General features: G+C 38.6%; 1 protein-coding gene across 1 annotated transcript in view; it reads right to left on the bottom strand.

The window, feature by feature from the left end:
* Nucleotides 1-13,536, bottom strand: part of LOC124605524 (fatty acid synthase-like) — a 135,820-nt gene that overhangs the window by 52,708 nt on the left and 69,576 nt on the right. Inside the window, exons 9-11 of the mRNA XM_047137268.1 lie at nt 13,336-13,484; nt 13,000-13,247; nt 7,043-7,255 (exon numbers count right to left, since the gene is read on the bottom strand). Coding sequence (XP_046993224.1) covers nt 7,043-7,255; nt 13,000-13,247; nt 13,336-13,484 — 610 coding nt within the window. The remainder of the gene's footprint in view (nt 1-7,042; nt 7,256-12,999; nt 13,248-13,335; nt 13,485-13,536) is intronic.

Below are 13,536 nucleotides of genomic sequence, written 5' to 3'. Positions count from 1 at the left end.
TTTCAGTTACCTGAGACAAGCGCGCGCGCACGCGCGCGTGTGTGTGTGTGTGTGTGTGTGCGTGTGTGTGTGTGTGTGTGTGTGTGTGTGTGTGTGTGTCTGTCATCTATTGTTGACAAATGCCTTACTAGCCATAAGCTTTATTTATTTGTGACAGTCTTTATGTTGTACTTATCTGTGACTCAGCATCTACCTCTATGGTGAGTGGCAACTTCCTTTTTCATAATATTGTTACATTCCATCCTGGATTTTGCATTGTTTTATTTTATAGAATATTCTTCTGAGGAATCCTGGATATGAAGATATGAAGAAAGTGTCCACTATTACCGTGGGGGGAGAAGTTCAAAAATGTATTGTACTGGGGAGAAACCACAAGCAACTGTGTCAATGAAATATGCACCATTAACCACTTGTGCTGTAGAGAGATCTTACTCAGGCTATAAAAATGTACTAACAGGCAATATAAAAAGTTTCACTACACAAAACTTATAATTGTGATTAATTATATACCAAAATGTAATATAAAACTTCTTGTTAGCTGTAATTTTAGGTCACAAGTTCTGGTCGTACATAGGTACACATCTTACTGTGTGTGTTTTCATGTAAGTGACACATGAAAAGACTTTTCACAGTAAAAGACTTCTCATTAAAATATTATAAAAAGAGAAAATAATTGTAGCATGAGTAAATATCTCAATTGTTTATGGATTTTTTTGAGTGCTAATACAATAAAAAGTTAATTATTTATTTTCCATAAAGAACTAGAATCACTATGTCAAAATTATAATGAAATGTTCTATGTTAATATTAGTGTTCTTCATATTTTATTTATTTTATTTTATACATGAAGTTCTGTAGTACCAAATTGGGGAGCAGATCTCCATGGCCATGGAATGTAGCAATATATGAAATTACAACAGAAAAGTAGTAAGAGATAAAATAAAATGTTCATGAATCCTAAAAAGATGACAAGCTATACATTTATATAAATGCACTCAACAAAGTGACACAGGAATTAGCTTAATTTTTCAAGGTACTCCTTGACAGAACAGGAGTGACCGATGAAGAAACTCTTCAGTTTGGATTTGAAAGTGTTTGGATTACTGCTTAGATTTTTAAATTCTTGTGCTAGCTTATTGAAAATGGATGCAGCAGAATACTGCATGCCTTTCTGTGCAACAGTCGAGGTGCAATCCAAATGCAGATTGTATTTCTGCCTAGTATTAACTGAGTGAAAACTGCTAATTCTTGGGAATAAGCTGACACTGTTAACAGGAAATGACATTAAAGAATACATATATTGAGAAGCCAATGTCAGAATACCCAGCCTAATGAATAGCGGTCGAGAAGAGGTTCTCAAACTTACACCACTTATTGCACGAACCAGCTGTTTCTGAGCCAAAAATACTCTTTGAGAATGGGAAGAGTTACCCCAAAATATAATACCAACATGTAAGTGAATGAAAATAAGAAAAGTGGACTACTTTTCATACCAAGCTACCACTAACTTCTGAAAATGTTCCAACAGTAAAAATGGCAGCATTAAGTCATTGAACAAGATCCTGAATATGGGATTTCCACGACAGTTTACTATCTATCTGAACACGTATAAATTTGAACTGTTCAGTCTCACTAATCATATGCCACTTCTATGCAAGCAGAATATCAGGTTTTGTTGTGTTGTGTTAGAAACTGTAAAAACTGATTCGTACTATGATTCAGCTTCAATTTATTTTCTGCAAGCTATGAACTTATGTCTTAAACTGCACTATTTGAAACAGAAATTTAGAAATATTTTAAAATCACCTGTAATAGTAGAAGGCATATCATTTGTATAAATAAGGAAGGGGAGTAGCCCCAGGCATGATCCCTGGGCACTCCTCATTTGACCATGTCCCACTCAGACTTCACATCATAGCCATTCTCAATACTGTAGAGAATGACCAGCTGCTTGTTCTTAAATTAAGAGGTGAACCAACTGTGAGCTACCATAATGTTACAATTTCTAGAACAATATTAGTTATGAAATCAAAAAAGATGCCTAGTGTTTGAGACAATATGTTTAATCCATCCAGTACCTCAAATAGAAAAGAAAATATAGCATTTTCTGTTGCCAAACCACCTCTAAAACCAACTCTACATTTGACAGCAACTTATGTGAATGACATAGAAATAGGTCTAGGAAACTGATCATTTCTTAAAAAAATAAAAAAACAACTACAAATATGGCTAAACAGTGGTAATGTGTGCAACACAGTACTTCAGTATTCTCTTAGCTACTCCATCATTTCTTTAGAGTCCTTAGTCTTCAGAGATTTAATTACTGACTCAGTCTCCCCCTTGTCAGTGTCATGGAGGAGAATGTCAGATATCAGTCTCAGGAAATCATTTTTGAATAGAGTTATATGACACCCTTTAATAACTAAGTTTTTATTTAATTCACCACTATGTTCAGAAAGTGATTGTTAACTTCTGTACCTATATCTGACTTATCATAACAGAAACATTTTTACTATGTACTGACTTTATATCTTTGAACTTGTGCTGCTGACCAGATGCTGGCTTCATGACTGACGATATCATTTTAATTTTATCCTGTGAATTAGCTATTCTATTTGCTTATCACATACAGTTTCCCTTCCTAATAACATTTTTAAGTGCCTTACTCTAGAGGCAACACAGGTAACCATGGCTGATAGTTGCACAGTCGGCAGTGCAGACATGGGTAGACTGGTAGTGGGGGGGAGTGAGTTTATGGGCAGGCACTATAGGGGAAATGCTGAGCATTGTAGGGTAAGTGCCACTCTAAACTGAAGCCTATGCTTACATTTTTTGTAAATATTAAGTGGAGCCCCTTCACACCCACAAGTGCATGGTGACCATTCAAAAAGATCTGCCATCTCTGCTTTGATTAATATCTAACAAGAATTGTACTGAAAATGCAGCAATTTGTTTTCTCTTGGCTTGTTAACTATTTGTAACTTTCAGCAAATCACCACGAGTGGCGAATTTTGAGTAAAACTTACACATTTTTTTTGTTTCCATATTAACATTTGCTTCTTTTGTCAAAACACAGCAGAATTTACACAGTGTCATCTCTCTAACATGTTGTGCAGATGTAGTTGTGAGAGAATTCTGAAAGAGTGGTTTATTAAGTCATTAAGTGAGGAACTGAGGAAAAGTAAGGTCACTAACTCATTAAAAAAACACATCCTCATTACAAAACAAGCTTGTAATGTCTTAATTTGCGTTGCTCCAAAACTCATAGCATTTCTCATTTCACCAGCTACTGATGGTAGAAAATGAAGTTTTGCATAGCAACTGTACGGTAAAATACTCTCCTCTTTGTGTGCTATTATTTGGCAAAATATCATTTCAGTATCTCACACCGTTTATGAAATATGTGGGATGTTATGGATATTTCACTCTGCTTTTATCACTGGCACAGCATGATACCAAATGAGTGTGCTACATCAGATGAAGATTGTGACCTCCAACCAAGTCTAAAGAAAAATTTGATATGTTATCTAAATTTCACATACAGCAACATATTATGTAATTTGCACCAAATTCAAAATCATAGTAACCACCATTTTTCATTGCAAACTTTTTCAAATTTCACACAGTGTGTTGCTTCCATGTAAATATCACAATACTTATGACCATTAACGAAATGAACTTGAGATAGTAAGCTATAAGTTTCTTCAGATAGTTTCTGTAAAATCTTGAGACTGCAGGGCATGCACCTCAATTCTATAATTGCCACCCAGCCAAAAGGTGGCAAACACTTATCGGCCTCCCCATCCAAATGAATGAATGAACTTGCTCAGCACTTTTGATGAAAATTTGTCACTGCAAATCAGCCACCTTATCTTGTGCAGACTACACTGTTTGTAATGGGCTACTGTAGCTCAATTGCGACTACTTTTAATATTTTTTTTATAATTCCCACTTTGTTCTACATTATATTATTATCCACTAGTCAACCACTCATGCTGTCTTTTACTGCTAGTACCCAGTTTTGAAGATTCTAATGGAAAACAACTTTCAAAGAGCATGACAAATATGTTAATGAAAGCATTTTATTTATCATTTGTTTTATCAGAACTACAAACATCCTGCCACTCTTGTTTTTTAATTATGCTTAAAAACTCTCTGTTGCCATTGGATTAGCTTTTACACATAGTTTGTAATTATATACAACATCTGTTTGAGTACAAAAACCTTTTCATGATAAAATTTGTGCATCATTGTCTGAAAGACCATTCACTCTTTTACTAATAGAATGTCCATCTAGCAAGGAAGTATGAATAGAAATATTGTCTATTGTTGTGCTACTGTTGCCCTGCACCCTGGTTGGAAAAATACAGTCCAAATCAGGTCATATGAACTAGGAGACCATCCAACATTCTGTTTCTTGCACTGTCACACACAAAATTAGTATTGAAGTCACCACATCCAACTAATTTTTGGTACTTCCTATAAAGTGAATCAAGAACCTTCTCTAGCTTGAACAAAAATGCTCCAAAGTCAGAGGACCTATAAACAACTATAATTAAAAGTTTAATTTTACTAAATTCAACTGCCCCTGCACAGCATTCAAATCCCTGTTTAGTGCAGTGCTTTGATACATCTACAGACACAAAAGGATATGACCACTTCCCCACTTCGCAAAGAAATCCTTGAAGAACAGCCAGCTACTCGTATTGTGGTAAAGGAAACCTCTTAATTGTTGTATTATTTAAGTGTTGCTTTGGAAAATCCAGGAGTCATGAGATTGCAGTCATGTATGTAAGTTGTGTTAGCATGAGTGTGTATGTGCGTGTTTGTTGTCTAATTTTGATGAAGGCCTAACTGGCTGAAAGTTGTATTTGTGACAGTCTTTTTGTTGTGCCTATCTGCAACTCAGCATCTCTGCCACGTAGCAAGTAGCAACTTTTCTTTTCACAATGTTGTTAAGTGTTGCTCTGGCATACCGATAATGTCAGAGTCAACAGTTCACTAACTTTATCTCCAATATCTCTTATATTTTGATGACATATGCTATTTTCTGCACAACTTGGATACCTGACCTTCTTTGAAGGTGGGTCTTATGTTAAAGAGACTTCCTTTAAGTAGGAATACCTATCAGCTTACTTCAGTCTAAAAAAGGTACAGATCTAACAGAAACTATTAAAGAAATTTTCCCATGGGTGATTCCACCACTGCTCACTACATTGTCATCTATAAGCTTTGCCAACCTCCCCTTCCCATACTCATTGAGGTGCAGGCCACGGGTAGTGAAACCCAATCATTCACAGACTCTACTGGTACCACTGCAATGTGAGCCATGCTCTCTGTCATCAGTGCCTTCTGAGGTCTGCTGTATGTTTCCTACACCCACAGCTACAAGAGGCTCCTCATCTCTAAACTCTCACAGTTAGTAAAATCTACTGCTGCAAAATACAACTGACAGGATATCTTCTCCTCCTTGTAGCCTTCTTACCAACTGCCAGTTCCCATTCCCCATCACCCTTCTTCCTCCTCATCCTATCTAGTTACTCCTTTGTGTTTTGTAACTGCAGCGGCAGTGCGCTTATCCCAGCATCACGCTGAGGAGCTCTAGGCCCGACCCAACTGGGCGGGCGGCCTAACAACAAGGGGACTGGGTGCTCGAGATATATCAAGATATTAGAGTCTGGGATGTTTTGGATGGGTCATTCATACTGACCCAACAGGTTTATGCTCCTGCTCCTCTATTGAGTGATTTCTGATAAATATTCTGCATTTCCAGGAGAGGATCTCACTAGAAATTCCACTAGCTTGCCCATTGCATCCCTGCTCTCAGTGGAAATACTATGAACAAATCTCACACCATAACCCACTACTCACAAACCTACAACAAAGCCCACACTTCTCGTTCATGGTAAAATGTTAACAATTACTGAAAAACTAAACACCTACCTTCCATAAGTTCAGTTACTATGGTAGAATGATTTAAAGAACTAACAACAGTGATCTCAAAATTTGCTCTTGGCTAAGAAAGCAACTATACAACTAAACCACAACTAATATCAATACCACAAAAACTTGACACAATATCTTGTCTAAAACCAAACATTCAAGTGTCCACTGAAACAACACTCAATGAAAGTAAACACAGTGAACAAAAGTTTTTATAGAAATACTTTGCCATAAACAGCAAGAAACACTGGCTGAAAATTACCATACTACATTTAATAAATGACTACATTAAGACTCAAAAAGGCTAAAATAGCAAACATTCAAAAATCCAGGATGGAATGTAACAATATTATGAAAAGGAAAGTTGCTTCTCACCGTATAGCGGAGATGCTGAGTCACAGGTAGGCACAACAAAAATACAGTCACAAATAAATAAAGCTTTCAGCCATTACGGCCCACATGCAAACACACACAAAAGCGCAAATGCAACTCACACACACACGACTGTAGTCTCAGCCAACTGACACCAATTTCAGTTGCCTGAGACTATGGTCATGTGTGTGAGTTGCATTTGTGTGTGTGTGTGTGTGTGTGTGTGTGTGTGTGTCTACGCCTACGTATACGTCTATTGTTGAAGAAGGCCTTAATGGCTTATTTATTTGTGACAGTATTTTTGTTGTGCCTATCTGCAACCCAGCATCTCCGCTATATGGTGAAAGGCTAAAATAGCTGGTTTAAACCTGAAATGGGGTATTCCAAGAAAATAAAGGGAAGAAACTCACTTTATAAAAATTTAAAAATCTGTGCCCTACTCCTAAAAAGGAATATACATAAATATCTGCATTGTGAAGCACTTGTCAAAATATCAGCCTTTTGGGAGAGTCCTCTGAAGGATGTTTTAGAATAAACACCAGATATAATACTTATAATATGCTTCCATATTCTGAAAACCGTAACCCTGTAAGTCAAATTGCAAAAAGAGTATTTTGTGTGTGTGTGTGTGTGTGTGTGTGTGTGTGTGTTTCTATATATATAGTGATGTCCACAATAGCAAATTTAAAAATAAAACAATAGGAACATTTGTATGTCATATACTTACCAGATGCTCTACTGCGGAATTGGCAAATGCATAATTTGATTGCCCAGGAACACCACATGGTCCAGATCCACTTGAGAAAAATACAAAGTACTTAAGATCAGGGCATAGTGTTCTAGATTCCATATCTAACCAGTATGCTGCTGAATATTTGGGTTCCCATACTTCACGGAATGTTTCCGCTGATTGATTTTGTATGAGGCCATCTCTTAGCACCTGTTAGCAAGCAATGGAGCAGATTTGTTAGCAACATGATCAATGTAAATTATATTCTGTGAATAGATATTGCGCAAATTAAGCCAATACACATTGACAATCCTGGGAAGGTTTTGAGGCCACACTTCACTTGAGAAATGATGGTCATGTAAGAAAAATTAATTTCAGAATACTTGAAATTGGAAACTCATCCTAAGTCAGTAAAGAAGTATGTTATTGCACTATTTCCTATGAATTAAATGAAGATGACACTTAACTCTCATGCATGCCACAGGGTGTATTCATTCAGTCACTATGTTCAACAAATCCAAACCCATGAAAGAGGGAGCCTTCAGGGAAGTGGAATGAGGTGAGTTAAAACAAAGTGAAGAATTTCATTAATAATTAACAACTGTTAACTGACTATTGGCAGTTGTTACAAGAGAGATTTCCTATTGAAAGTTCGAGAGAGCACTTTCCGGGAAGAGTCGGACAACATATTACTTCCCCATACATACATCTTGCATAATGATCATGAGGAGAAAATTTGAGAAATTAGAACCAATACAGAGGATTACTGACAGTCATTCTTCCCACATGCTATTCGTGAGTGGAACACAGTTGGAGGGCTCAGTTAGTAGTACGAAAAGTACCCTCCACCACACACCATTAGGTAGCTCTTGGAGAATGATGTAGCTGTAGATGTTGATAAACTGTGCTGATTCAAGCTATTTTTCATGCTTATTTAAGCTATGTTTCACATAGCAAAACTATCAGGAAAAGGAGCAATTTTGAAGATTCTCATTGCTTAGGGGAGGGACCTGTTTGCCTTGCAAACTACCCTTTTCACATGCAGTAACCAAAGCAATATGCCATAAAATATCACTCCTAGGTACTAGAAATCAGTTTGCACTAAAAGAGATGATCTCTCCTTCTAGATTATACTCAGATATTCAAAAGTCATCTTAGTGTTTCTGGATCAGAAACTGACCAACTGCTTCTTGCTTACATTTATGCCTATTTCACTTATGTTTATCACTTCTCCATTGTTGCATGATGACCTGAAGAATTGCACAATCTCATAACTGCTTAATTCTGCAAAATAGCAATAGATTATATCCAAAATTAGAATGAATTTCTGTCATATGTAATTTATATGTATTATAAACAACAGGGATCCCAGCACACTTCCGTTTGACACTTCTGACAATATGTCCATTTTCTCTGTGGTATCTTAGCTGACACTTACCCTCTGGTTCTGACCTGCAAAAATATCCTTCCTTAAGCTCATGTCAAATGGGAACTTATTGGAGACATTTCCAACAGATTTAAGAACCTTGCTCTGATCACTAGTCAGTAAGGTAAAGTCTACACGGAAATTATTTTTTCTCTTGTGGTGTGTTTGTCAAATACACTCCTGGAAATGGAAAAAAGAACACATTGACACCGGTGTGTCAGACCCACCATACTTGCTCCGGACACTGCGAGAGGGCAGTACAAGCAATGATCACACGCACGGCACAGCGGACACACCAGGAACCGCGGTGTTGGCCGTCGAATGGCGCTAGCTGCGCAGCATTTGTGCACCGCTGCCGTCAGTGTCAGCCAGTTTGCCGTGGCATACGGAGCTCCATCGCAGTATTTAACACTGGTAGCATGCCGCGACAGCGTGGACGTGAACCGTATGTGCAGTTGACGGACTTTGAGCGAGGGCGTATAGTGGGCATGCGGGAGGCCGGGTGGACGTACCGCCGAATTGCTCAACACGTGGGGCGTGAGGTCTCCACAGTACATCGATGTTGTCGCCAGTGGTCGGCGGAAGGTGCACGTGCCCGTCGACCTGGGACCGGACCGCAGCGACGCACGGATGCACGCCAAGACCGTAGGATCCTACGCAGTGCCGTAGGGGACCGCACCGCCACTTCCCAGCAAATTAGGGACACTGTTGCTCCTGGGGTATCGGCGAGGACCATTCGCAACCGTCTCCATGAAGCTGGGCTACGGTCCCGCACACCGTTAGGCCGTCTTCCGCTCACGCCCCAACATCGTGCAGCCCGCCTCCAGTGGTGTCACGACAGGCGTGAATGGAGGGACGAATGGAGACGTGTCGTCTTCAGCGATGAGAGTCGCTTCTGCCTTGGTGCCAATGATGGTCGTATGCGTGTTTGGCGCCGTGCAGGTGAGCGCCACAATCAGGACTGCATACGACCGAGGCACACAGGGCCAACACCCGGCATCATGGTGTGGGGAGCGATCTCCTACACTGGCCGTACACCACTGGTGATCGTCGAGGGGACACTGAATAGTGCACGGTACATCCAAACCATCATCGAACCCATCGTTCTACCATTCCTAGACCGGCAAGGGAACTTGCTGTTCCAACAGGACAATGCACGTCCGCATGTATCCCGTGCCACCCAACGTGCTCTGGAAGGTGTAAGTCAACTACCCTGGCCAGCAAGATCTCCGGATCTGTCCCCCATTGAGCATGTTTGGGACTGGATGAAGCGTCGTCTCACGCGGTCTGCACGTCCAGCGCGAACGCTGGTCCAACTGAGGCACCAGGTGGAAATGGCATGGCAAGCCGTTCCACAGGACTACATCCAGCGTCTCTACGATCGTCTCCATGGGAGAATAGCAGCCTGCATTGCTGCGAAAGGTGGATATACACTGTACTAGTGCCGACATTGTGCATGCTCTGTTGCCTGTGTCTATGTGCCTGTGGTTCTGTCAGTGTGATCATGTGATGTATCTGACCCCAGGAATGTGTCAATAAAGTTTCCCCTTCCTGGGACAATGAATTCAAGGTGTTCTTATTTCAATTTCCAGGAGTGTACAATAAAACTAAACTGATTTTCTTATTTGCAACAAATACCATGTTTGGAGTAAATTTTTGGAATTTGGGTGTGACAGTTCCAATATTTTTCAAGATATCTTACAAGATATTCAGTTATTTGCTTTACATTGCTCACTTTTGTTGAGATAACACAAAATAAGAGCTGCTCATAGAGCACATGTGAAGCATACTAACTCATGAGACAGGAAGGTGGATTGAACCCATGTGGTGGACTTAAAACAATTAACATTAAGCAGTTAATCTAATGGAAAGTAAGTGTGTCAGTTGCAATATCTTTGAAGAAATCTTACAAGCAGCTCAGTTATTTGATTTACATTTTATCTTTATTGCTCACTTTGTCATGTTAACGCAATACAAGCCTTGCTTGTATAGTTTACATTGAACTAGGTTTTGAGACAGTAAGATGAGCTAGACCTGGATCGCATAAGCATAGCCCATTAAAAACCATGGCTGGATACACTGGCCAGCCCGTGTGTGGTTTTTTGGCTGTTTCCAATGCTCCCTTAGTCAACTGACGGTTTGGACCCCAATTTCCAACTCATAAAAAATAATACACAAACAGCTAACATATGATACACACAGAACAAAGTTTACACAATTCACATACAGCGGGCACAAATGATTTCCCTCCCTTAGTTAACTGATGACTGCAGCAACAGAAAGGGCATCCGGCTGCAAATTTAAATAAAATAAATTTGCCAGACCTTGAGTACAGTAGACGCTACACAATGCAAAATTAATGCTACGAAGAAGAAGAAGTACAACAACAACAACAACAATGTTGCTTAAGCAAGATATGAGTACAGAATGTAGGTCTCCCCTTGTCTTTAAATTTGTTCCCTCACATCCTGGGGTCTGAGTGACCTGCCCTTCCTTTTTAACCTTCCCCAACCTATCCTTCTTTCCTTTATGGAGAAGGAACTAACAGTTCCAAAAGCAAGGGTGGTTTTGTGTTCTTCTGTCTTTTATCTTTGTCCACTAGCAGCACTAAAAACTTTTTCTGGTTAATTTTGGGTTAGAAAGATGAATGCTTTTGCTGGACCATTAGTTGTGGTTAAATGTCTCTTCCCTCACCCCAATTTAATGTAGTGTTCACTCAACAGAATGTAGAGGACTACAGGCAACACATTTAACTATTTAAGTCTTGGACTGATAGCTGCTCAGGTTGAAGCTTGTTTCTTAAAAACCTGTCTTGGATTAAAAATGTGTTTTTGTGTGTTGTGCCTCAGAAAGAAATGGTGTATAAAATGAGTGAATGTGCCAGGCTGCAATAAATAGTTTTCAATGTATTTATGTCACGTATCCTAAAAGATATTGTTCAACTTCTATAGGAGTTTCTCTGTATGGAGAATAAAGGATTGCAATATTTATGACCGATGCTGCCATTCATCCAAAACATATTAAACTTTTTCATGTCTTGTATTCTGGAAACATCAGTATTCAATTCATGGTCATTTCAGATATCTTTTAAAACTATTTTGACTCTTAAATTTTTCTAGTCATAAAAACATACAACTGTATATAAGCATTCTACGTTAAGAAAACCAGATGTGAATACAATAATTAACATGACAACGGAGGTTTCCAGAATATTCTAGAGCGCACATTTAGATTACAAGTAGTAGTTGAAAACATGCCAGGATTTAGTTCTATGAAGATCATTCTAGAGTACTGTTCACAATTTGCATTCCCCAGAGACACATCATTTCTATGTTGATATTATCTTTGCAAACAATTCATGGTTCTTTAGTTCTCTGAAAATTCACATGAACTGAACTTTCTAATGTGGAAATCAACTCACATCCTTTCTACAAATAAAACCTGTCATATTTCCTGAGCAATAAGTAATATTTCAATAGAGAACCACAAAAAAACTGAGTATATTACATTTCAAATAACAACTCGTCAACTGCTAGAAGAATGCACAGTAAGTCACACACAATTTCCAACTTTTATATCTCAGCAAAAGAATAAATTTGATATTTATGTGGACTAGGCAAGAGAATGGTTACACTATGCAGGCACAGATACTTGGAACACATTCAGCAGAGAATGAAATTTTGATAATTCACTTATATCTGTCTGGCACTACTGAAGCCGTTCAAGTTCAAGTTTGAAACTGTAAGAAATTGTATTAAATGGAAATTTCATGAGCTGTTTAACTGACATCATTCTGTCATACTAGTGTATGAAAATTATCAATTTGACATTGATCTATCATTGAGCTATCACCATAGATGGTGCTCTCAGCAAGTAACAGATTTAGAGCGTAAGTGCATGCAAGCAGCACGTATGCAATGGACTATAACATGCATGTGCTGTGGGGGGTTGGTCTTGTATAGAGGAACTCAGTTCACACCTGAAGTGGCCATAACACTCTGCATCAGTATATAGTGGCGGAAAGGTACCAACAAACAGCAGTTATCTTAACATTTAATAGCAACATCTATATGCCACCAAACTTGCACGTGTCACATAAAAAAACATGAAAATGCATACATTGAAAGGCAACTGTCAAAACAGTTTTTAGCTCAATTTTTGGAATAAAAGTGCACTATGGCTCACCACTAAAATGAAATAGAAAAGCAACTTCTGCTCTTCACTGTGCTAATCTCTTTCTTACAGTACTTAGTATAATATGCTCTGTTTTGAGTAAGTTATTTTTTCTGATTTATGTTAGATCAGCACAGCCTCCTCCCTTAAGAGAGTCCCCTTGAAAGAAACCAATATAGTTCTTATTTAAGCTTCTGACTTTTCAGAGTTTCAATCCAATATGTTTCTGTATTGTCTTATGGAACCAGAATATCATTGTATATATAGTATAAAAATATGCTTATCATACCTGGTAACTATCTATCATGCTATTGCTGTAAGCAGTTTCACATAAGAGAAAAAGTGTGTTACTTACTACAGCCAGGTGAAATATTGCAATGACAGTGCCCATTTTATTTGCCTGGTTTATAATGCTTTTTGCTCCATCATTTGTGCACATATTATCCACAGCAACATGCACTGCCACACCCTTTTTCCTCAATCTTTCCAGACAAAGCTGCTGATATGCTGTGCATGCACCTCTTCTAGATGTAATGACCAACTGTCGTAGGCCACGTGAAACTAGCCAGTTTGATAGCTGGAGGCCAACTCCTCCAAGACCACCTGTGTATTGCAGTTTTGTAGATAATTTTGCTACAAATACGAAGTTACCATACATGTGAATGTCTTTATTTTTGCTATAGTTATATACCTGTAACAATGCAGACTGCATTGTGAGTGAAGCTAATCCTAGGTTTTGCCTGTACCCTCAAGGGCTGGGATATCTTGGACTCATTGTGTTTTTCTTCTTCCCTTATGCAAAGCAGAACTTTTCCTATATGGTGTCCACTAGCCATGTACCTGAAGAAAGATGGCAGTAAATGCATTACAGATTATAACAAACAGCATTTAT

This window comes from Schistocerca americana, chromosome 3, assembly GCF_021461395.2.
Source record: "Schistocerca americana isolate TAMUIC-IGC-003095 chromosome 3, iqSchAmer2.1, whole genome shotgun sequence".
Taxonomy (NCBI): domain Eukaryota; kingdom Metazoa; phylum Arthropoda; class Insecta; order Orthoptera; family Acrididae; genus Schistocerca; species Schistocerca americana.
Note: the sequence above shows the minus strand (reverse complement) of the source record. Positions and strands in the feature narration are given on the sequence as shown.